The sequence below is a fragment of the Ranitomeya variabilis genome, chromosome 4 (genome assembly GCF_051348905.1).
Source record: "Ranitomeya variabilis isolate aRanVar5 chromosome 4, aRanVar5.hap1, whole genome shotgun sequence".
In the NCBI taxonomy this organism is placed as follows: Eukaryota; Metazoa; Chordata; class Amphibia; order Anura; family Dendrobatidae; genus Ranitomeya; species Ranitomeya variabilis.
The window spans coordinates 9,324,475-9,350,601 of record NC_135235.1 but is presented as its reverse complement, the minus strand read 5'-3'; the positions used below and the strand labels follow the sequence as shown (position 1 = coordinate 9,350,601).

Below are 26,127 nucleotides of genomic sequence, written 5' to 3'. Positions count from 1 at the left end.
TACTTTTTTACTGTAGCATTGCTGCCTGCAGTACTTTTTGCTGTAGCATCGCTGCCTGCAGTACTTTTTGCTGTAGCATCGCTGCCTGCAGTACTTTTTTACTGTAGCATCGCTGCCTGCAGTACTTTTTGCTGTAGCATCGCTGCCTGTAGTACTTTTTGCTGTAGCATCGCTGCCTGTAGTACTGTTTGTTGGAGCATCGCTGCCTGTAGTACTTTTTGCTGTAGCATCGCTGCCTGTAGTACTTTTTACTGTAGCATCGCTGCCTGTAGTACTTTTTGTTGTAGCATCGCTGCCTGTAGTACTTTTTGCTGTAGCATCGCTGCCTGCAGTACTTTTTGCTGTAGCATCGCTGCCTGTAGTACTTTTTACTGTAGCATCGCTGCCTGTAGTACTTTTTGTTGTAGCATCGCTGCCTGCAGTACTTTTTGCTGTAGCATCGCTGCCTGTAGTACTTTTTACTGTAACATCGCTGCCTGTAGTACTTTTTGTTGTAGCATCGCTGCCTGTAGTACTTTTTGCTGTAGCATCGCTGCCTGCAGTACTTTTTGCTGTAGCATCGCTGCCTGTAGTACTTTTTACTGTAGCATCGCTGCCTGTAGTACTTTTTGTTGTAGCATCGCTGCCTGCAGTACTTTTTGCTGTAGCATCGCTGCCTGTAGTACTTTTTACTGTAACATCGCTGCCTGTAGTACTTTTTGTTGTAGCATCGCTGCCTGTAGTACTTTTTGCTGTAGCATCGCTGCCTGTAGTACTTTTTACTGCAGTATCGTGGCCTGTAGTACTTTCTGCTGTAGTATCGGTCACTTGCTCGGACTTTTGTAACGCTCACACAGGTCGGATACACATACAATTTCTGTACCTTAATCCGTATCTGTGTATCACACAATAGCATACATATTTCCCTGCATGATTGGAGTTGTAGTACTCTGTGCATCTCTGACAATGTCCCACATGAATACAGAAGTGGATAAAGTGCATCATTGTCCTAGATGATGGGGGCTGTGGTACTATTGGCACATGGTTAGATACACCCTGGCAATGGCTGCTTGGTGATTTTCACTTATAGTTCTCGATATAAAATAAAAACTTCAGCTTCTCGGAGTCGTGGATTTTATTCACTTTTATTAAAAGTAACATTGTCATAATAATAATCACTAATAAGAAAAAATAAGTGATGGATCCGGAGAATAAGCGGAGTGAGCGCCCCATTGCATCTCCACCTCTTTCCAGCAGCTGAAGGGTTAAGTTATATACAAGGTGGCAGACGTAATGTAATGTATGTACGATCCCTCGTAGAACACGTATGTGGTAGGAGGGGTTCCAAGCTCTATGCCCCTCCCCCTAAGGGCACAGGTCACATGCTCCTGAATGACCCCCACTGTGCACCAGAGCTGCAGTGGAGCCCGGCGTGCGCCATAGTTATCACCGTGCTGCGACATATTGGCCAGGCAGTCGCCATATTGTAACACAGGCCTCACCGTGTGCCATCAGTTTACATCTCTGCATGACAAATTGTGAAATGTACCCCAGCGACAGACAAACCAGTGCGACACCATTATACAGAGCTGCCGGTCCGCAGTCGCTAACACTGCGGTGTCAATCCAACAATTTAGCGAAAATCACCACTGGAACTGTAAGGACCTTTAGTGACCTCTGCGGCATTTTTGGCACAAATGAGCAGAGCAGTGAGAAGAGACGTACGCTGCGCTCAATCCCGCGGCGGCCGCTCCTGCGCTGAGCCCGCACGCTCCTGCGCTGAGCCCGCACGCTCCTGCGCTGAGCCCGCACGCTCCTTCTCTGAGCCCGCACGCTCCTGCGCTGAGCCCACACGCTCCTTCTCTGAGCCCGCACGCTCCTGCGCTGAGCCCGCACGCTCCTTCTCTGAGCCCGCACGCTCCTGCGCTGAGCCCGCACGCTCCTTCTCTGAGCCCGCACGCTCCTGCGCTGAGCCCACACGCTCCTGCTCTGAGCCCGCACGCTCCTGCGCTGAGCTCGCACGCTCCTGCGCTGAGCCCGCCTCCTCCTCGGGGGGCAGAAACTTTCCTTTATGTCACTTGTGTTTCTATTCTCCAGTCTTATCTGACATGAAAGCGATGAAGCTGAACGCCCCAATCCTTTGTTGTGACGCCCCAGGAGAGCGGCGTCACAGGCCGCGGCGTTACAGCGACAGATGCCACTAGCCGGCTGCATTGTGTTCAGGCCAGCGTCTCCGGTGCCAACACTCATCCTTTCTAGCCGGCACGGGATTAATCTCGCCCTCGCAGGATTAGGCGCCGGCTTCATTGAGGCGAACGCGCCGCTTGTTTCCGTTTCATGTGTACACAACTTGTTTTCAATTAACTGTAGCGGTAATTAAGCCGACGGCGCGCTCCGGCATCACAGCGAGGACGGTTATACGGTGGCCAAGACATGAATATTCAGGAGCCGCAATTACAGACACGGAGGCAAAAAATCTTTGTATCAAACGTTTTGACTGTGAAGTCTCGGGCCCGGTGGACGCTTGTGTGGTTTACAACATATGGCGCCAGGTGGAAGACGTCGGGCGCAGAAGATTCTCACCGTCCCACCACCGCCAGGACCACCCTGATATATGGAAACTCATTACATAGCAAAATTAGAGTCCGTCACCGCCCTCCTGGCGCCAACCTGCAGTGCCCACACCGTGCCCAGAGGGCCTCACCTTATTCCACTTCAGCTCTATAAATGCCCCCAAATTTCCGATTTCTCCCAATCGCCTGATGTCGAGGGCCCCAGAGGAGCAGAAATAGCGGGTGCACAATGGAATGGCACGGAGGATGGAAAGTTACCCTAACGCAAGCCCTGATTGGAGGGCACCGCCGACCCTCTCGTATTTCGCCTCATCCCCAAACAGATAAAAAGAGAAATATGTTATAACTATACACAAAATAAAAAAGAAACTTTATCGACAACCAAATGTACAGATGCTCTTTAGAACACAAGACATGTCCAGAATCTCGGGGGCGGGGTTATCAGATTGCGGAATGAATAGCGCAGCCCCGCCCCCGAGGACATCACAAAATGCGACTGGTTTTTCTTCAGCTTCATTCGTTCTTCTCATGGAGCGGCAAATTCAGATGAATGAAAAGGAAGGAAGGTGAATAATATTCTTCATATGTAATATAGATTTATATAGAGATCAGTTTATTCAGGTCCATGAGGGGCGGGGCAGCTATAACACCAGCAGGGCGGCGGCGAGGAGGTGCGTCGTGCTCAGCAGGAGGAGGCTGCACACACTGGACCAGGCGCCGGGGGCATTGTTGCCGGAGATGTGGCCGCTGGAGGATCTTTCCACAATGTTGTCTTTTCCAAGCGACTGCTGCAATAGATGAAAGGACACGTGTGTCAGGTCAGAGGTTACTGTGAGCTCCGCTAGCTGGGGCTTATACAGAATATAATAAACAAAAAAAGAAAGGGGTAGCATGCAAGCAAAAGGGATCACCAGGACAATGATTTTACCAAAAAATATATCAATTTTATTAAACCACAATGCTGAAACACTACATACCAAAGTTAAAAACATTTAAAATTTGCAAAGACATAGCAAAAAATAGATATAACCTAGACCAGTAATATGATCAAGCCACAGTGCCACCCGCCAGGCTACCTAAGGAACCGTGATGAAAGATCCCTAAGTGGCTACAAATGACCACACTATAGAGTGTACTATACTACCTGACAAGGTATGGCAGGCAATGCCCAATGGGCATTTGTGCCCGGTGCCACCTGCTTTATTCATTTATCTGCTTTACTTACCATCTTCTATTGCCCTGATTTATCCATGGGGATGCTACCTTGGAAGCCTGCCATACCTTGTCTGGCGGGTGGCACTGTGGCTTGATCATATTACTGGTCTAGGTTATATCTATTTTGCGTTATATCTATTATGCGTCAGTGCTAACAATGAAGCGTCAGTGCTAACAATGAAGTGTCAGTGCTAACAATGAAGCGTCAGTGCTAACAATGATGCGTCAGTGCTAACAATGATGCGTCGGTGCTAACAGTGATGCGTCGGTGCTAACAATGATTTGTGTGCTGACAATGTCTCCCATACTGACAGCTTGTTACAATGTATCAGTACAGATAATGCCTGGACAAGCTCGGCTCTGCTCCCCTGTATACACCGTTTGCCCGGTTGTATCACGAGGACGGTCACTAATGAAGATGTTGACTTATAATTGCTCGGAGGAGGCGCTCCAGGATGTGAGGCGCGAGCCGCTCTTACCTCCGCCAGGCACAGCTGAGGGTCCACAGAGTTATTTGATTTTAGTTTTTGAGCCTGAAAAAAAGAAACATTAAAAAATAAATAAAAAGTGAAAACTTTAACTAATTGACGGATTTGAGGGCTTTGATTAGCGGCAGACACGTGGCGGAGTCAGTTACTCACAGCGAATAAATAGCGTCTTCATGACCCGTTCTTCAGGAAACGCACAAAGCTTTACTTAGTTATGGGATTGATGTGAAATTAATGAGAGCGGCAGAAACCGGGAGCGCAGCGTCATCATCATCATCAGGGACAGTAATTAGCTGCTCCCGGCTCCTGACGGCTCATTATAGCGACCGGGCAAAATATTGATTGCAACTGACAAAGCGTCAAACTTCTGAACATTGTTACAGTAATTACTGATTGTCCGAGAAAGAAAGAAAGTAACAAACGTTATCAGTGTCTGCTTAAAGGGACGGTCACCATCAAAGCCCTCAACTTACATCAGTGCTGGAGCGGCTAATATCTGTACACAGTGACTGCACCAGCAGAATAGTGAGTGCAGCTCTGGAGTATAATACAGGATGTAACTCAGGATCAGTAATGTAATGTATATACACAGTGACTGCACCAGCAGAATAGTGAGTGCAGCTCTGGGGTATAATACAGGATGTAACTCAGGATCAGTAATGTAATGTATGTACACAGTGACTGCACCAGCAGAATAGTGAGTGCAGCTCTGGGGTATAATACAGGATGTAACTCAGGATCAGTAATGTAATGTATGTACACAGTGACTGCACCAGCAGAATAGTGAGTGCAGCTCTGGGGTATAATACAGGATGTAACTCAGGATCAGTAATGTAATGTATGTACACAGTGACTGCACCAGCAGAATAGTGAGTGCAGCTCTGCAGTATAATACAGGATGTAACTCAAGATCAGTAATGTAATGTATGTACACAGTGACTGTACCAGCAGAATAGTGAGTGCAGCTCTGGGTATAATACAGGATGTAACTCAGGATCAGTAATGTAATGTATGTACACAGTGACTGCACCAGCAGAATAGTGAGTGCAGCTCTGGAGTATAATACAGGAGGTAACTCAGGATCAGTAATGTAATGTATGTGCACAGTGACTGCACCAGCAGAATAGTGAGTGGAGCTCTGGAGTATAATACAGGATGTAACTCAGGATTAGTAATGTAATGTATGTACACAGTGACTGCACCAGCAGAATAGTGAGTGCAGCTCTGGGGTATAATACAGGAGGTAACTCAGGATTAGTAATGTAATGTATGTACACAGTGACTGCACCAGCAGAATAGTGAGTGCAGCTCTGGGGTATAATACAGGATGTAACGCATGATCAGTAATGTAATGTATGTACACAGTGACTGCACCAGCAGAATAGTGAGTGCAGCTCTGGAGTATAATACAGGATGTAACTCAGGATCAGTAATGTAATGTATGTGCACAGTGACTGCACCAGCAGAATAGTGAGTGGAGCTCTGGAGTATAATACAGGATGTAACTCAGGATTAGTAATGTAATGTATGTACACAGTGACTGCACCAGCAGAATAGTGAGTGCAGCTCTGGAGTATAATACAGGATGTAACTCAGGATCAGTAATGTAATGTATGTACACAGTGACTGCACCAGGAGAATAGTGAGTGCAGCTCTGGGGTATAATACAGGACGTAACTCAGGATCAGTAATGTAATGTATGTACACAGTGACTGCACCAGCAGAATAGTGAGTGCAGCTCAGGGGTATAATACAGGATGTAACTCAGGATCAGTAATGTGATGTATGTACACAGTGACTGCACTAGCAGAATAGTGAGTGCAGCTCAGGGGTATAATACAGGATGTAACTCAGGATCAGTAATGTAATGTATGTACACAGTGACTGCACCAGCAGAATAGTGAGTGCAGCTCTGGAGTATAATACAGGAGGTAAACCAGGATCAGTAATGTAATGTATGTACACAGTGACTGCACCAGCAGAATAGTGAGTGCAGCTCTGGAGTATAATACAGGAGGTAACTCAGGATCAGTAATGTAATGTATGTACACAGTGACTGTACCAGCAGAATAGTGAGTGCAGCTCTGGAGTATAATACAGGAGGTAACTCAGGATCAGTAATGTAATGTATGTACACAGTGACTGTACCAGCAGAATAGTGAGTGCAGCTCTGGAGTATAATACAGGAGGTAACTCAGGATCAGTAATGTAATGTATGTACACAGTGACTGCACCAGCAGAATAGTGAGTGCAGCTCTGGAGTATAATACAGGAGGTAACTCAGGGTCAGTAATGTAATGTATGTACACAGTGACTGCACCAGCAGAATAGTGAGTGCAGCTCTGGAGTATAATACAGGATGTAACTCCGGATCAGTAATGTAATGTATGTACACAGTGACTGCACCAGCAGAATAGTGAGTGCAGCTCTGGGGTATAATACAGGATGTAACTCCGGATCAGTAATGTAATGTATGTACACAGTGACTGCACCAGCAGAATAGTGAGTGCAGCTCTGGGGTATAATACAGGATATAACTCAGCATTAGAGATGGGCGAACCCGAACAGTAAAGTTCGGTGTCCGTAGCAAATACTACTTTTCGGGCACGGACACCGAGCACAGATTTCACCAGGAAAAACTCTCATGCTGCTAGCGGGGATCTCACCGCAGTTTAGCCCTGCTGGGAACGGAGCCTCAGTGACAGTAGGTAACCTCCAGTCACTGAGGCTGCGCTTGCAGCAGTTCATTCCTCAGTGGTTCTCAGCCTGGACAGTCGCATCTTGGCACCATCCAGGTTGTTTTTCCCCCATGCATGGATTATGGCGTGGGACAGAATGACAGACAGGTATGGTATATTGTCGTTTTATTATTTTTGGTTTATTACAGGAGATCTAGGGCTGGAATTAGGCGAGGTTGTAAGTATGGTTTAATTAAGATTATTAAAGGAGTCTGTGTCATTCTTTCAATTAAAGGACTTTATTCTTGCTGTGTCTTTATCTACATAAAACAATAGGATTAGTAATAGATGGGTGTCTTATAGACGCCACTCCATTACTAAGCCGCAGGCTTGATGTCAAAGGTGACATCAACCCCACAAATATGAACCCCACTTGCCACCGCTATAGGGCATGTTGGAAGGGCCGGGCAAAGCGTCAGAATTGGAGCATCTAATAGATGTGCCTTTTCTGAGCAGCTGCGGGCTGCTGTTTTTAGGCTTGGGGGGGTCAATATCAATGGCCCCTTACAAGCCTGGGAATAGCTGCCCCCAGCTGTCAGCTTTAGCAAGGCTGGTTGTGAAAAATGAGGGGGGCTACACGCTGTTTTTTTAAATTATTTATTTAAATAATTAAAAAATACGGCGTGGGGACCCTTCTATTCTTGATAACCATTTGTATTTGTACAATTTGTTACTACTGCTACTATTATTATTTATGATTTGCGTACCCCCATATATGCACGTTATTGCGCATCCTTATACATTTATTCGGCATTTTGGTTTCCCGTTTACCTGCGGTGATTGATAGACTTGCCGTTCGTTTGGGCTATCTATCGTTCTTCCCATTTCCAAAATGGCCACACATGGACTTCCGCATATGTGCAGTCTCTATTTCTGCCTCCTTCGCTTCCGGTCCGTTGCCTGGCACCGGATTGCATGGGCCTGTGCTTTCCGGTGCCGGTCTATGCGCCGTGTTGATTGGAAGGCAGTTTTCTATTGGCTATAGTTGATTTATGGCGGCTATAAATAACACGCTTTGATGGGTCATGACACGCCCCCTGAAGTAGGCATACTCCGAAACGCGCGTCGGGGTGGGTTGGAGCTGACACGTTCCTCAGATTGTAGCACTGGTATGTTATTCATCTGGGTTATTGTTCTCGGACATTGCTATGCATAAACCTTTAGTACTTTTTCCTGTATGCTCCTAGTCTAATATGTATTGTACTGGTACCACTATGGAGCTTATAGGGGTATTACTCTTGACGCTTTTTCCAGTATGACTGACTCAGTTGTTGCTGTGGGGAATTTTGTTTGACTCCATGCGTTTCATGCACTGTGTTTTCAATTTTTAACCCGTTACTGTCCCGATTCCTTGTGTCTATATATTTATATTTAATAAAAGGTATTTAATATCATTTTTTGGATTATTGCACCATTTTTTCAGTGGTTCTTTGCTTTTTAGCATTGGTGTGTCCTACACATTTCCATTTGCAGGCGTAAGTTATCTTTTTTACATCTTTTCTATGACATCATGATCAGATGGTGTGTATATTACTGCCTGTTTTGTTTTCCTTGCTTATATTCTTGATAACCAGCCTTGCTGAAGCTGACAGCTGAGGGATGCAGCCTCCAGAGTTTCGCCTGGCTGGTTAACAAAAATACAGTGGAACCCACACCGGGTTTTTTTTTAAATTATTTATTTACAGTGCAGAAGAGGCAGCTCCTGCTCTCCCTATTATTAGCAGCAGCAGGTGTCAGATGATGGGAGTAGTAGTCCCATCAGCTGACACCAGTGACCGGAGGTGAACTTCATACCTCCAATTGCAGGTGAGCGCTCACTGTCTTCTGACAGCGTGGGAAACGAGGCTGTCTGACCGGCGGGGAGGATTTCACCGCCGATCAGAAGCGGTGTTTGCCGCACTGTCATGCACATGACAGCACAACAAACACTTGATGTTCAGGACCCCCATTCAAGTGAATGGGGTCCGGGTTTGGGTCCTGTTCTGGTACCCGAACCCAAACTTTTTGTAACTGTTCGGCTGAAGCCGCCTTGAACATCCAGGTGTCCGCCCATCTCTACTCAGGATCAGCACATTGTGAAGACCCACCCAGCAGATTACCTGTATGAGGTTGGCACACGCTGGCAGTCCGTTGTGTGTGGGGATTTCATTGGTGAAGTGCATGTTGTCTGAGAAGGCGGAATCCTTGGTTTTGGATTTGGAGAGGATGGAGGAGGTGGTGGGTTGCACGACCGGATCTGGCTGCAGCTTCACGTCTGTCCCGTTCCCAAATGCCTGAATGGCATTTCCTAAACACAAATAGAGCAAAAACATCAGACATGACATAATACCGCAGACGAGTCACATCAGACATGACGTAATACCGCAGACGAGTCACATCAGACATGACGTAATACCGCAGACGAGTCACATCAGACATGACGTAATACCGCAGACGAGTCACATCAGACATGACGTAATACCGCAGACGAGTCACATCAGACATGACGTAATACCGCAGACGAGTCACATCAGACATGACGTAATACCGCAGACGAGTCACATCAGACATGACGTAATACCGCAGACGTGTCACATCAGACATGAGGTAATACCGCAGACGAGTCACATCAGACATGAGGTAATACCGCAGACGTGTCACATCAGACATGAGGTAATACCGCAGACGTGTCACATCAGACATGAGGTAATACCGCAGACGAGTCACATCAGACACGACGTAATACCGCAGACGAGTCACATCAGACATGACGTAATACCGCAGACGAGTCACATCAGACATGAGGTAATACCGCAGACGTGTGACATCAGACATGAGGTAATACCGCAGACGAGTCACGTCAGACATGACGTAATACTGCAGACGTGTTCACATCAGACATGACATAATACTGCAGACGTGTGACATCAGACATGACATAATACCCCAGACGTGTCACATCAGACATGACGTAATACTGCAGACGTGTCACATCAGACATGACGTAATACCGCAGACGAGTCACATCAGACATGACGTAATACCGCAGACGAGTCACATCAGACATGACGTAATACCGCAGACGAGTCACATCAGATATGACGTAATACCGCAGATGAGTCACATCAGACATGACGTAATACCGCAGACGAGTCACATCAGATATGACGTAATACCGCAGACGTGTTACATCAGACATGACGTAATACCGCAGACGAGTCACATCAGACATGACGTAATACCGCAGACGAGTCACATCAGACATGACGTAATACCACAGACGAGTCACATCAGACATGACGTAATACTGCAGACGAGTCACATCAGACGTGACATAATACTGCAGACGAGTCACATCAGACATGACGTAATACCGCAGACGAGTCACATCAGACATGACGTAATACTGCAGACGAGTCACATCAGACATGACATAATACTGCAGACGAGTCACATCAGACATGACGTAATACCGCAGACGAGTCAAATCAGACATGACATAATACTGCAGATGAGTCACATCAGACATGACATAATACTGCAGACGTGTCACATCAGACATGATGTAATACCGCAGACGAGTCACATCAGACATGACGTAATACCGCAGACGAGTCAAATCAGACATGACGTAATACTGCAGACGAGTCACATCAGACATGATGTAATACCGCAGATGAGTCACATCAGACATGACGTAATACTGCAGACGAGTCACATCAGATATGACGTAATACCGCAGACGTGTTACATCAGACATGACGTAATACTGCAGACGAGTCACATCAGACATGATGTAATACTGCAGACGAGTCACATCAGACATGATGTAATACCGCAGATGAGTCACATCAGACATGATGTAATACCGCAGATGAGTCACATCAGACATGACGTAATACTGCAGACGAGTCACATCAGATATGACGTAATACCGCAGACGTGTTACATCAGACATGACGTAATACTGCAGACGAGTCACATCAGACATGACGTAATACTGCAGACGAGTCACAACAGACATGATGTAATACAGCAGACGTGTCACATCAGATATGATGTAATACCGCAGATGAGTCACATCAGACATGACGTAATACAGCAGACGTGTCACATCAGATATGATGTAATACCGCAGATGAGTCACATCAGACATGACATAATACTGCAGACGTGTCACATCAGATATGATGTAATACCGCAGATGAGTCACATCAGACATGACATAATACTGCAGACGAGTCACATCAGACATGATGTAATACCGCAGATGAGTCACATCAGACATGACGTAATACTGCAGACGAGTCACATCAGACATGACGTAATACTGCAGACGAGTCACAACAGACATGACGTAATACCGCAGACACTAAGTGTGGAATATAAAACAGGCGTCTAAGGGTATGTGCACACGGTCAGGAATGGCTCAGTATTTGCTCAGGATTTGACGTGGGTGAAATCTGCATCTGAGGTAACGTTTTTGATTCGTTTTTTCATTACATGCATTTTTTGGGCAACTAGAAATAAAGCTAATTGAAAGTTGGCTTCTGGGAAGGGAAAAAAGTGATTTCCTGTTTGCTGATATATTGGGGTATGTTTCTCACCTTTCTCACACACCCCGCCCCAGCAGCAAGCATGGCGGAGGAGTTGGTTTTCTACTATCAGATAACTGCTCCTTCACCCCAATCCCACTGCCACCCTCTGTCACCCACCCTTCCTTTGAGGTGCACTCTGTGCGCATCTACTTCCCCTCCAACCTCCAACTGGCTGTCATTTACCGCCTCCCAGGGCCAGCCACCATCTTCTTTGACCACTTCACCACCTGGCTACTTCATTTCCTTTCTGCAGACATCCCCACTATCATCATGGGCGATTTCAACATCCCCATTGACACTTCCCTCTCAGCTGCCACTAAACTTCTATCTCTCTCTTCCTCCTTCGGCCTCACTCAATGGTCTTCTGCAGCCACTCACAAAGATGGTCACACACTGGACCTCATCTTCACCCGCCTCTGCTCCCTATCTAACCTCTCTAACTCACCTCTTCCTCTCTCTGACCACAACCTTCTCATCTCTCTCCACTCCATGTCTAGAATCCCCGCCCCACAAACTTTCACACCCTCGCAGAAATCTTAAACATCTTGACTTACATTCATTTTCTGAATCCCTCCTCCCTCTCACAGACATAAGTTCCATGCACAATGCGGATGACGCTGCCGCTCTATATAACACCACAATAGCTGTAGCTTTGGAATCTGCTGCCCCACTTACACATACCAAAGCTCGCAAAATCAACAGACAGCCCTGGCACACCAGCCTGACCAAAGAACTGAGGCGAGCTTCCAGGGCTGCTAAGCGCAGATGGAAAAGATCCCACTCCAACGACCACTTCATCGCATTCAAACAGTCCCTCACTACTTTCAAGACCACACTCGCCACAGCTAAACAAACCTACTTCTCATCTCTCATATCCTCCCTGTCTCACAACCCTAAACAGTTATTCAACACCTTCAATTCTCTCCTCCGTCCCCCAGCACCTCCTCCCTCCCCACTTATCTCTGCAGAAGACTTTGCCTCATTCTTCAAGCAGAAGATTGATAACATCAGAGACAGTTTTGGTCAACAACCCCCAGAGCCCTTCCTCCCGACTTCCCAGCCCTCCACCTCCAAAACCAACTTCTCCACCATTACAGAAGATCAACTCGCCACTCTACTCTCAAGATCGCATCTCACCACCTGTGCTCTTGACCCGCTCCCATCCCACCTCATCCCAAACCTCACCACAATCTTCATCCCAACCCTAACCCATCTCTTCAACCTATCACTAACAACTGGTGTTTTCCCCTCAAGCTTTAAACATGCCTCCATCACACCTATCCTCAAAAAGCCCTCTCTCGACCCATCCTCTGTATCTAGCTATCGCCCTATATCACTTCTCCCCTATGCCTCAAAACTACTGGAACAACACGTCTACCTTGAACTGTCCTCCCATCTCTCTTCTTGCTCCCTCTTTGACCGCTTACAATCTGGCTTCCGGTCACACCATTCCACTGAAACTGCCCTAACTAAGGTCACCAATGACCTCTTAACCGCCAAGAGCAAGCGATACTACTCTATCCTCCTCCTGGACCTGTCGGCTGCCTTTGACACAGTGGACCATTCCCTATTATTACAGACCCTCTCATCCCTTGGCATCACAAACTTGGCCCTATCCTGGATCTCGTCATACCTAACAGACCGGACATTCGGCGTCTCCCACTCACACACCACCTCCTCACCTCGCCCCCTATCTGTCGGAGTCCTACAAGGTTCAGTCCTTGGGCCCCTGCTCTTCTTTATTTACACCTTTGGCCTGGGACAGCTCATAGAATCTCATGGCTTTCAGTATCACCTCTACGCTGATGACACACAGATCTACATCTCTGGACCAGATATCACCTCCCTACTAACCAGAATCCCTCAATGTCTGTCCACTATTTCATCCTTCTTCTCCACTAGATTTCTGAAACTTAACATGGACAAAACAGAATTCATCATCTTTCCTCCATCTCACGTGACCCCCCCCAACGAACCTATCCATTACAGTAAATGGCTGCCCACTCTCCCCAGTCCCACAAGCTCGCTGCCTCGGGGTTATCCTTGACGCTGATCTCTCCTTCAAACCACATATCCAAGCCCTTTCCACTTCCTGCCGACTTCAACTCAAAAATATTGCACGAATCCGTTCATTCCTCAACCAAGAATCTGCAAAAACCCTAGTCCATGCCCTCATCATCTCTCGCCTTGACTACTGCAACCTCCTGCTCTGTGGCCTCCCCTCTAACACTCTCGCACCCCTCCAATCTATTCTAAACTCTGCTGCCCGACTAATCCTCCTGTCCCCCCCGCTATTCTCCGGCCTCTCCCCTCTGTCAATCCCTTCACTGGCTCCCCATTGCCCAGAGACTCCAGTACAAAACCCTAACCATGACGTACAAAGCCATCCACAACCTGTCTCCTCCTTACATCTGTGACCTCATCTCCCGGTACTTTCCTACACGCAACCTCCGATCCTCACAAGATCTCCTTCTCTACTCCCCTCTTATCTCCTCTTCCCACAATCGCATACAAGATTTCTCTCGCGTATCACCCCTACTCTGGAACCCTCTACCCCAACACATCAGACTCTCGCCTACCATCGAAACCTTCAAAAAGAACCTGAAGACCCACCTCTTCCGACAAGCCTACAACCTGCAGTAACCACCGATCAACCAAACCGCTGCATGACCAGCTCTATCCTCACCTACTGTATCCTCACCCATCCCTTGTAGATTGTGAGCCTTCGCGGGCAGGGTCCTCTCTCCTCCTGTACCAGTTATGACTTGTATTGTTCAAGATTATTGTACTTGTTTTTATTATTATTAGCAAAAAATCCGAATACATAGCAAACAGACCCGGGATAAAGTACTAGTGACTATATAAGGTAATAACCCGGATAACAAATTTCCTTGCTCCAAAAAATGGATATTAAAAAACAGGAGAACCAAGAGCCAGAAGTATAAATATTTATAGCAAAACTTTTATTAATTCAAAGATAAAAAACAGGACATAGGTACTAGTGCCAAGCATTCCACAGCACTGCATGAAAGGGGAAAGAAACCAGACTTGAACCAATCCACCCCAATGCCATGCACGGTAAAGACACTGAAAATGATGGACAATTAGTCTCATGTGGTAACCCCTAGAAAAAGGGTCCCACACATCGGTATAAATAACATCACATAGCAGAGAGTAATATTAGCATGGAAAATGCACGGCACAAAAGCAAAATAACTGTAAGTGACCAGCGAGGAGTCTAAGGCAAGTGCGGCAGTACATTTGGTTAGCTAGCCCAGGACACATCCACAATAAATATTAGCGCCATGCTTACCAATGCAGGGGGGAAGAGGAGAAGGGATCCCACCGGTGGATAGCCCCGACGCGCGTTTCGCCACGTACACACGCCGCTTCCTCAAGGGGAGATGGTGTGTGATAGGAAAGGACCTGCCTATAACCCCCCTGACCCTGATCACATGTCCGGCAACCGCCAATCCCAGTGGCGGAGTCGGCGCATGCGCACTGCGGCGGGAAGGCTCCGCACAAGGACCTGGCGTCAACCCGAGCACACATGTCAGGAGAAAACTCCGGATCTGCGCACAAGGCCTGAAAGACACCTGTCCATGTGCGGCAACCACCCACTCACAGGGCGATTGTTTTTATTATGTATACCCCTCCTCACTTGTAAAGCGCCATGGAATAAATGGCGCTATAACAATAAATAATAATAATAATAATAATAATGTTCCCACGGTCAGTAAACGTTGCGGGTTGTCAACTTATGTAGTGGAGACGCTCAGTCTCCATGGCGTAAATTACCCATAGACTTTCATTAGATGCGGTAAAACCGCATTATCTTCCTAGTCACATGCACATTAAGTGCGGGAGCGCAGCTTACTACACAGGTGTACTAATTTACATAATGGTGAATCTTGTGACACAGCCAGAAGTACATAACACAGGAAGTGGAGGAAAGCACAGAGAGAGGTCCCCTCCTTTTTAGTAAATAAATAATAATTAAAAAAAAAAATAGCATGGGGTGCCCCTATATATGTTAACCAGCCAGAGTAAAGCAGACAGCTGGGACTGGTATTTCAGGCTGGTAAGTATCCAATATCCATGAACCTTACCAGCCTGATAACACCTGACCGCAGCAGTCTGCTTACCTTGGATGGTTAGCAAAAATAGCGGGATCCCCTCAAATAAAAAATAACGTGGGGTCCCCCCTATTAACCAGCCAAGGAAAAAGCAGACAGCTGCAGCCTGGTATTCTCAGGCTGGCGAGACCCATGGATTTTGGCCCTCGCCAGCCTAAAAATAGCAGCCCGCAGCCACCCACAATTGGCGCATCCAAAGATGCAAAACCACAAAAAGAGGGCTTGAAAATCCTCCAAAAATGTATAAAAACACCAAGAAAAAGGCAGAGATGCTTACCTGCCCCGGCCTCAAAACAAATGCACTAACAGGGCGCAGTGGACTCAATTAAAGATGGCGGCTACCAGTAATACCAATGAGACAGCCGGCCTACAATCAGGGACTGGCTGTTTGGTACACCAGTGCAGAAAAAGATATGCGGCAATGTTCACACACAGGAGATGCAGAGCATCCGGCTCACAGCCTATTAATGGCGCCATATGGCGGGCTGCCCCAGTGCTAACTATAATGCATCCTGTGTGAGCAGAGGCCACAGTGTACAGAGCCATCTGGGCCCAACAACTGCACCCCGAAAAATAAATAAAGTGCACAAAAATACATAGCAATATATTTGTATGTAAGGTATTGGTTGATATTATGGCCACAATTCGTAAGCTGGCAACCCATGTCACGGGTCCTCACACTTGTGAGTCCTACTCTAACATCAAAACCACAAAAAGAGGACGTGAAAACCCTCCACAAATCTATAAACCTCACATATATTGCTATGTGTTTTTTTGCACTTTATATCTTTTCAGGGTGCAGTTGGGCCCAGATGGCTCTGTAGACTGAGGCCTCTGTTCACACGGGATGCATTACAGTTATCACTGGGCAGCCCACCATATGGCGCCATTAATAGGCTGCGAGCCAGATGCTCTGCATCTCCTGTGTGTGAACAGTGCCGCATACAGACTGCATCTTTTTGTGCATTGGTGTATTAAACGTGTAGGCCGGCTGTCTCATCGGTATTACTGTGTAGCTGCCATCTTTACTTGGGTCCGCTGCGCCCCGTTAGTGCATTTGTTTTGAGGCCTGGGCAGGTAAGCATCGCTGCCTTTTTCTTGGCGTTTTTCACATCCAAAGATGCGCCAATTGTGGCACTTTACCCGGCTCTTCCCACTTGCCTTGTAGCCGTGGGGTAATACTTGTGGGGTTGATGTCACCTTTGTATTGTCTGGTGACATCAAGCCCACAGATTGGTAATGGAGAAGACACCCATCCATTACTAATCCTATAGTTATTTGGTCAATAAACACATGGCCAGAATAAAGTCCTTTAATTGAAATAATGACACAGACTCCTTTTATTATTCTTAATTAAACCATACTTACTGCATCGCCTATTCCACCGAAGCCCCCGATCTCCGGTAAGAGAATTAAAATAAAAAAGCAACAACATTCTTACCTGTGAAACTGGGCCACGACGATACCATCTCTGCTACATCTGGATGCCTTTGGCTGAACGGTGGCTTTAGGCGACCACTCAGCCTGACATCCAGACACAGCAGAGCTTTAAGCTGATGACCAATGATGACCGGAGATAGCTCGGTCACTGGCGGTCATGTCCACGGCAGTTCTCGCGGTCAGCTCAACTCATCGCGAGAACTGCAGAGGACGCGAACTTCCGGCAGAAGCAAGGTAAGACATTATTAGTGCACACGTGTAGTAAGCTGCACTTAGTATATATGTGACTAGGAAGATAATGCGGTTTTACCGCATCTCATTAAATCTTATGGGTAATTTATGCAGCGGAGACTGTGCATCTCCCCAACATAAATAGACATGCTGCGGTCTGGAAAGACGAGCCGCATGTCCGGTTACACAGGGAAGCCGCGGGCATCTCTGAACGCATAGTGCACATGGTATTTCTTGAAATCCCCTCCACTATGCTGTAACATCTGGACGCTGCGGATGTAAGCAGCATCCAACCCGCAGCGTTTACTGACCGCGGGAACATACCCAAGTGATATGAAATCAGGGAGAATGTGTGAATGTCGCCGCCATAATGTTCCACAGCCCTGCTGGAAAGAAATACAAAAAAAAGCAAAAACCAGAAAATCTACTTGGAGACGCCGAGCCATCTGCATAATTACAGCAACAAAGCAGGGGACATAAGGCTTGAGAAGTGAAGGGTCAGTGACGGCCGCGCTCCTGGGGTAAATTACCCGCTCGCCCCTTCATCTTTCACCTTCTATAGAAAATGAACAGAAAACATTTTGATCAGGGAATCCGCCGCTTCATGGCAGAAAATCAGAAGAGGAATCGCCCAGTGTTCTCCGTGCCACACGGGCAGAAGACTCTTATCCACATGATGGCAGAATGATCACATGCAGGGGCCCTAAACTGTGGCCCCTGATCCCCTATACTCTGCATTCACAGTAGGGTGCACTGCAGAGACCCCGCAGCGGAGTGGGCGCCCGAGATGGGTCCTAGCCCCAAATCTCACAGGACCATAAACCTTTACAGAGCAGGTTAGAAAAACCTACAAAAGTGTCATGTCATCGAAACCCCCTTACTATCCGTGTCTGCCCTGACAGCATCATCGAGACCCCCTCACTATCCTCCCTGGCTTCCTGAAAGCGTCATGTCATGAAGACCCCCTCATTATCCTCCCTGGCTGCCCTGACAGTGTCATGTCATGGAGACCCCCTAACTATCCTCCCTGGCGGCCCTGACAGCATCATCGAGACCCCCTCACTATCCTCCCTGGCTTCCTGAAAGCGTCATGTCATGAAGACCCCCTCACTATCCTCCCTGGCGGCCCTGACAGCATCATCGAGACCCCCCTCAGTATCCTCCATGGCTGCCCTGACAGTGTCATGTCATGGAGACCCCCTCACTATCCTCCCTGGCTGCCCTGACAGCGTCATGTCATGGAGACCGCCTCACTATCCTCCCTGGCTGCCCTGACAGTGTCATGTCATGGAGACCCCCTCACTATCCTCCCTGGCTGCCCTGACAGCATCATGCAATAGAGACCCCCTCACTATCGTCCCTGGCTTCCTGAAAGCGTCATGTCATGAAGACCCCCTCATTATCCTCCCTGGCTGCCCTGACAGTGTCATGTCATGGAGACCCCCTCACTATCCTCCCTGGCGGCCCTGACAGCATCATCGAGACCCCCTCAGTATCCTCCCTGGCTGCCCTGAGAGCGTCATGTCATGGAGACCGCCTCACTATCCTCCCTGGCTGCCCTGACAGTGTCATGTCATGGAGACCGCCTCACTATCCTCCCTGGCTGCCCTGACAGTGTCATGTTATGGAGACCCCCTCACTATCCTCCCTGACTTCCCTGACAGTGTCATGTCATGGAGACCCCCTCACTATCCTCCCTGGCTGCCGTGACAGTGTCATGCCATAGAGACCCCCTCACTATCCTCCCTGACTGCCCTGACAGTGTCATGTCATGGAGACCCCCTCACTATCCTCCCTGGCTGCCCTGACAGTGTCATGTCATGGAGACCGCCTCACTATCCTCCCTGGCTGCCCTGACAGTGTCATGTCATGGAGACCCCCTCACTATCCTCCCTGGTGGCCCTGACAGTGTCATGTCATGGAGACCCCCTCACTATCCTCCCTGGCTGCCCTGACAGTGTCATGTCATGGAGACCGCCTCACTATCCTCCCTGGCTGTCCTGACAGTGTCATGTCATGGAGACCCCCTCACTATCCTCCCTGGTGGCCCTGACAGTGTCATGTCATGGAGACCCCCTCACTATCCTCCCTGGCTGCCCTGACAGTGTCATGTCATGGAGACCGCCTCACTATCCTCCCTGGCTGCCGTGACAGTGTCATGCCATAGAGACCCCCTCACTATCCTCCCTGACTGCCCTGACAGCGTCATGTCGTGGAGACCCCCTCACTATCCTCCCTGGCTGCCCTGACAGAGTCATGTCATTGAGACCCCCTCACTATTCTTCGTGGCTGCCATCTTGGGTGGATCTCCGGCCAGGTGGGTCACATCCTCTGCATTCCCCCAGTCCATGACTAGCGCTGAGCTTTCAGTACATCTGGACTTTTACTTGTGGCCTCGCTGCTTTCCCCCAATAATTTCCCTTGTAACGCTGTGGGCGCTGCGGCTGATCGGTGCTACGGCTGATCGGCACTTTGTGTCAGTGATAATGAAGATGATGGGATATTTTATTCTATGTTGCAGTGCGTTTTGCTATGATAATGATGGCAGAGATGATGAATCCGATATTTGGCGCATTATCAGCAGCCATTTATTCATCAGCTTTATTTTCCACTTTATTTCTGTGATTCACTTTCCTAAAAAAGGAACGTCGCTCAGGTTTATATGGAGAGGACGGAGGGTAATGCGGGGGATGGGAGGCAAACGGCGCGATGGCACAGAATATAGATACAGGGTTTGGTATCAGTAGAATTAAAGGGCCAGTACCCTACTGTACTGGAGGCAGCAGAGTTTCCAAAGACTCCCACATAAAGCTGGTAAAGTCGGGAAGTGGCTGCTGCAGGTCTGAGGTTCATGGTGTCAGGAGCCATAGACACCACCAGATCGATGAACTGTGAGGCTGCTGGCACTGTAAGGGGTCACCTTGGTTGGCATTTTTGGATGAGGGCACTGTAATGGATGCAGCTAAATTCAGGAGGGTATTGGGGGGGGGGGAGCTTTGTAGAATGGGGCTGTGACGACACAGCAAGCCAGGAGGAATAGACTGTTATCTATATGTTGACTTTTGAATTTATGTGTTTCTTTCTGGGTGGTCAAGAAAACACAGATTTTTGTTCCCCGGGAAGGAACAACCACGGGAAGGGCAGCATCCAATACAGGAAAACCACCTATGCCAAGCATGGTATCCATCCACAGACAGCTGTTTCGGGGTGTTTGCCCCTCATCAGTGTGGAGTAGGAATCTGGCTATTAGGAGCAGTGCCTAGTAAAAGGCTGTAAAGGCACAGATGATTTGCTGGCTTGACATTTGTTAACTATAAAAACGATAGATACCTCCTTAGACAGAGATTCAGCTAACACCTCAAGACATTCAGACAGCCAAGAGATCCAGAGATCCAAAGAATCAGAAACTCGCTACATGACAGCAGCCAAGACATCATGGCTCCATCATGAGGGACACAGATTTGCCATTCTACAGTACGCCAGATTAGGGGACCACGGCCCCGGCTGGAAGAATACAGATCTGCTCCACTGACAATTGCAAATCCATGGATACGTTTGGGGTAGTCAAGATTTGGACCCACTGGTCACCTGAGCCCCATGGATACGTTTGTGGAGGCCAGGAATGGGACCCACTGGTCGCCTGGTTCCATGGAGATGTTTGGAGAAGTCAGGCTGTGACCCTCTGGTCACCTGCCCTTGTACCTCAATGGACTGTCATCTTCCTAAGCTTGCTGTTACCTCCTCTCTGTGTGCGTGCCACAGGTGGGGTAGTCGGCCCTGGAAGCTCTGATGTCACAGTTGCTCTAATCCTGGCGAGTCAGCGGAAGGGTGAGACTCTGTAATGTGCACCATATTGGGTATTTTGCTGGGACTGTTCTATGTGTTATTTGCCTGTTTTTTGGTTCAAAAAAGTATTGCCACACTGTTTTACCCTCACCCTGCGTTGTCTAAGTAGAATTAAGCTCATGGTGAAAAGAGAGCAGACGTTTGGTGGAATGATCCCTGGTCCATACGGTTTCAATCAATCTGCATAGATGTCCTTCAATGCTTGCAGGTCAACGAGCTGTATGATTACAATGGGTAATCAATAGTGATGAGCGAGTGTACTCGTTGCTCGGGTGACCTCTGAGTATTTTTTAGTGCTCGGAGATTTAATTTTCATCTCGGCTGCTGAATGATTTACAGCTACTAGCTAGGCTGAGTACATGCGGGGGTTGCCTGGTTGCTAGGGAATCCCCACATGTAATGAAGGTGGCTAATAGCTGTAAATCATCCAGCTGCCATGATGAAAACTAAATCTCCCAGCAGTCATAAATACTCGGAGATCACCCGAGCAACAAGTACACTCGCTCCTCACTAGTAATCAAAATATTAGCAAGCACTGATTGTTCAATGACCCTGCTTCCCTCTCCTCCAAGGATTGCAACACAATAAGTTGCAACAACCATCAATTCAAGTGTCAACGCTCAGGCTCATGTGAACAATGGCTTATGATAGTAAGATACATCTGGCATAATTAAGAATAAATGCGGTGTCACAGCAGCTGCACAGGGGGAGGGGGTCACTCTCCTATACGGAAGGCTTCTGCATTTACCGTACCAGGCAGTGCCGTCCCAGGACGTGGAGGAATCGTTTACCTTAACCCAAGTGTCTATGAGCCTATTATACCCAACACTGACAGATGTTTACAGAGGGGAGAAGGCACTGCCCTCGTGGGATTACAGTCTACAGGGTGATGGGGAGGAGGCAGTAAGTTGGGGGTTGTGACAGCTCCTTTGGTGGTGAAGAGATCGCTCTAGTGGTGGTGAGGAGACAGCTGTGGTGGTGGTGAGGAGACTGCTCCAGTAGTGGTGAGGTGGAAGCTCTGGTGTTAGTGAGGTGGCAGCTCTGGTTGTGGTGAGGAGACAGCTCCGGTAATTGTGAGGTGGCACCTCCGAGGGTGGAGAGGTGACAGCTCTGGTGGTGTTGAGGTTATAGCTCTGGTGGTGGTGATTAGACAGCTCAGCAGGTGGTGTGGAGATAGCTCTGGTGGTGGTGTGGAGACAGCTCTCGTGGTGGTGTGGAAACAGCTCTCGTGGTGGTGAGGAGACAGCTTTGGTGGTGGTGGTGAGGCAGCAGCTACGGTGGTGGTGAGGCAGATGATTTGGTGGTGATGAGGAAAAAGCTCTGGTGGTGGTGAAGAGACAGCTCCGGTGTTGGTGAGGCGGTAGCTCTGGTGGTGAAGTTACAGCTCTGATGGTTGTTATGAGACAGCTCCGGTGGTGGTGAGGAGACAGCTCTGGTGGTGGGGAGGTGGCAGCTCCGGTAGACCTGAAGAGACAGCTCTGGTGGTGAGGAAACTGCTTTGATGGTAGAGAGGCAGCGGCTCTGGTGGTGGGGAGGCAGCGACTCAGGTGGTGGGAAGGTGGCAGTGGTGTCATTGCAGGCTGTAGCTTTCTTGAAGAGATGTGTTTTCAAGTTCCATCTGAAAGTTCTGAATGTGGTAGACAATCGGACAGGTTGGATGAAGGATTCTCAGGATGAGTCTTGGAGGCGATTTGGTGAGGAAAGTATAAGTGTGGAGAGAAGGAGGTCTTGGGATGACGAGAGGTTGTGTGTTAGAAAATATCGGGAGATTAGTTCAGAGACATATGGAGGAGACAGGTTATGGATGGCTTTGTAGGTCAATGTCAGTAGTCTGAACTGGATACGCTGAGGGAATTTGGAGCCAGTGAAGGGATTTGCAGAGGGGGAAGCTGAGGAGTAGTGAGGAGAGAGGTGGATTAGTCAGGTAGCAGAGTTAAAGACGGACTGGAGAAGTGCGAGAGTGTTAGCAGGGAGGCCACAGAGCAGGATATTGCAGTAGTCTAAGCAGGAGATCGTGAGGGCATGCACAAGCATTTTAGTAGATTCAGGGTTGAGAACAAGATGGATTCTGGGAATATTTTGAGTTGGAGGTGGCAAAAGCTTGGATGTTTGGTATGAAGGACAAGGCAGAATCGAGGTTACTCTGAGGCAGTGGATGTCCGATGTCCACAGCGGAAATGTGATTTTATCTATAGTGATATATACATCAGGGAGGGGAGTTAGGTGAGATAAAGGAAAGCTGAGGAGTTGGATTTTGTTCACATTAAGTTCTAGCAAGCGAGAGGAGAAGAAGGAGGGTATGGCCAATAGACACGCTGGGATTCTGAACAGGAAAGAGGTGACGTTTGGGCCGGAGAGGTAGATCTGAGTGTCATCAGTGTGTAAATGGTACTGGAAGCCATGGGACTTTATGAGTTGACCCAGGTCATAGGTATAAATGGAGAGGAGTAGGGTCCCAGGCAGATCCTTGAGAGACAACAAGAGAGAGAGGGCGGGATGAGGAAGTAATGTAGGAGGGACTGGGAGACGCTAAATGTGCGGGTTGGTGAGGTGTGAGCAAATCCCGTGGAGGGCAAGGTCTATGATACCGAGGGAAGAAAGGATCTGTAGTAGGAGGAAGGACAGGTCTATGAGGAGCAACGTAATGTAGAAGGCAGAAGACAGGTCTATGAGGAGCACAGGGTGATGTAGAAGGCAGAGGACAGGTATATGAGGAGCACAGGGTAATGTAGAAGGCAAAGGACAGGTCTATGAGGAGCACAGGGTAATGTAGAAGGTAGAGGACAGGTTTATGTGGAGAACAGGGTAATGTAGAAGGCAGAGGACAGGTCTATGAGGAGCACAGGGTAATGTAGAAGGCAGAGGACAGGTCTATGAGGAAGACTACAGAGTAATGTAGAAGGCAGAGGACAGGTCTAGGAGGAAGAGTACAGAGTAATGAAGAAGGCATAGGACAGGTCTAGGAGGAGGAGCACAAAGTAATGTAGAAGGTAGAGGACAGGTGTAGGAGGAGGAGCACAGAGTAATGTAGAAGGTAGAGGACAGGTCTAGGAGGAGCACAGAGTATTGTAGAAGGTGGAGGACAGGTCTAGGAGGAGCACAGAGTAATCTATAAGGCAGAGGACAGATCTAGGAGGGGCACAGAGAAATGTAGAAGGCAGAGGAGAGGTCTAGGAGGAGCACAGAGTAATGTAGAAGGCGGAGGACAGATCCAGGAGGAAGACAGAGTAATGTAGAAGGCGGAGGACAGGTCTATGAGGAAGAGTACAGAGTAATGTAGAAGGCAGAGGACAGGTCTAGGAGGAAGAGTACAGAGTAATGTAGAAGGCATAGGACAGGTCTAGGAGGAGGAGCACAGAGTAATGTAGAAGGTAGAGGACAGGTCTAGGAGGAGGAGCACAGAGTAATGTAGAAGGAAGAGGACAGGTCTAGGAGGAGGAGGACAGAGTAATGTAGAGGGCATAGGACAGGTCTAGGAGGAGGACAGAGTAATGTATAAGGCAGAGGACAGATCTAGGAGGGGCACAGAGTAATGTATAAGGCAGAGGAGAAGTCTAGGAGGAGGAGCACAGAGTAATGTAGAAGGAAGAGGACAGGTCTAGGAGGAAGAGTACAGAGTAATGTAGAAGGCATAGGACAGGTCTAGGAGGAGGAGCACAGAGTAATGTAGAAGGTAGAGGACAGGTCTAGGAGGAGGAGGACAGAGTAATGTAGAAGGAAGAGGACAGATCTAGGAGGAGCACAGAGTATTGTAGAAGGTGGAGGACAGGTCTAGGAGGAGCACAGAGTAATGTATAAGGCAGAGGACAGATCTAGGAGGGGCACAGAGTAATGTATAAGGCAGAGGAGAGGTCTAGGAGGAGCAGAGTAATGTAGAAGGCGGAGGACAGGTCTATGAGGAGGAGCACAGAGTAATGTAGAAGGCGAAGGACAGGTCCAGGAGGAGGAGCACAGAGTAATGTAGAAGGCGAAGGACAGGTCCAGGAGGAGGAGCACTGAGTAATGTAGAAGGCAGAGGACAGGTCTAGGAGGAGGAGCACAGAGTAATGTAGAAGGTGGAGGACACATCCAGGAGGAGGAGCACTGAGAAATGTAGAAGGCAGAGGACAGGTCCAGGAGGAGGAGCACAGAGTAATGTAGAAGGTGGAGGACAGGTCTAGGAGGAGGAGCACAGAGTAATGTAGAAGGTGGAGGACAGGTCTAGGAGGAGCACAGAGTAATGTAGAAGGTGGAGGACAGGTCCAGGAGGAGGAGCACAGAGTAATGTAGAAGGTGGAGAACAGGTCTAGGAGGAGCACAGAGTAATGTAGAAGGCGGACGACAGGTCCAGGAGCAGGAGGACAGAGTAATGTAGAAGGCAGAGGACAGGTCCAAGAGGAGGAGCACAGAGTAATGTAGAAGGCGGAGGACAGGTCTAGGAGGAGGAGTATAGAAAATTGGATGTTGGAATTAGCAGTCAGCAACTCATTGGTAATTTTGGTCACAGCAGTTCTGGGTGGTGGGAGGAAAGTCCAGAATGAACATGCAGTTTGAGGAGTTTGGAGGTGAAGACGAGCAGTGATATGCGATGATAGCTGTATGTAAAGGTTGGGTCGAGAGATGGCTTCTTCAGGATAGGTCTGATTATTGCACATTAGAAAGCAGAACGGAAGACACCAGAGGTTAATAATAGGGTGAAAAGATGGGTTAGGGCGTGGATAAGTGTGGTGGTGAGGTTGAGGGGAGGTGGGATGGGGTCAAGTGCACAAGTGGTGAGGAGCGACTTAGAGAGAAGATGAGTAAGCTGTCCTTCAGTGATGGTGGGGAGGAAGGTTATGGGGAGTCGGCGTTGGTCTGTTATCTAGGGGGCTGTGGTGGTTGATTAGTAAAGACTTGTCTGATTTGGTCGATCTTATTTTTGACAT

General features: G+C 48.2%; 1 protein-coding gene across 1 annotated transcript in view; it reads right to left on the bottom strand.

Moving 5' to 3' along the window:
- Positions 1-3,144: 3,144 nt before the first annotated feature.
- GFRA1 (GDNF family receptor alpha 1) overlaps positions 3,145-26,127 on the bottom strand; it is a 337,336-nt gene continuing 314,353 nt past the window's right edge. The window contains exons 7-9 of the mRNA XM_077257918.1: positions 9,093-9,280; positions 4,247-4,300; positions 3,145-3,340 (exon numbers count right to left, since the gene is read on the bottom strand). Coding sequence (XP_077114033.1) covers positions 3,194-3,340; positions 4,247-4,300; positions 9,093-9,280 — 389 coding nt within the window. The 3' untranslated portion in view covers positions 3,145-3,193. The remainder of the gene's footprint in view (positions 3,341-4,246; positions 4,301-9,092; positions 9,281-26,127) is intronic.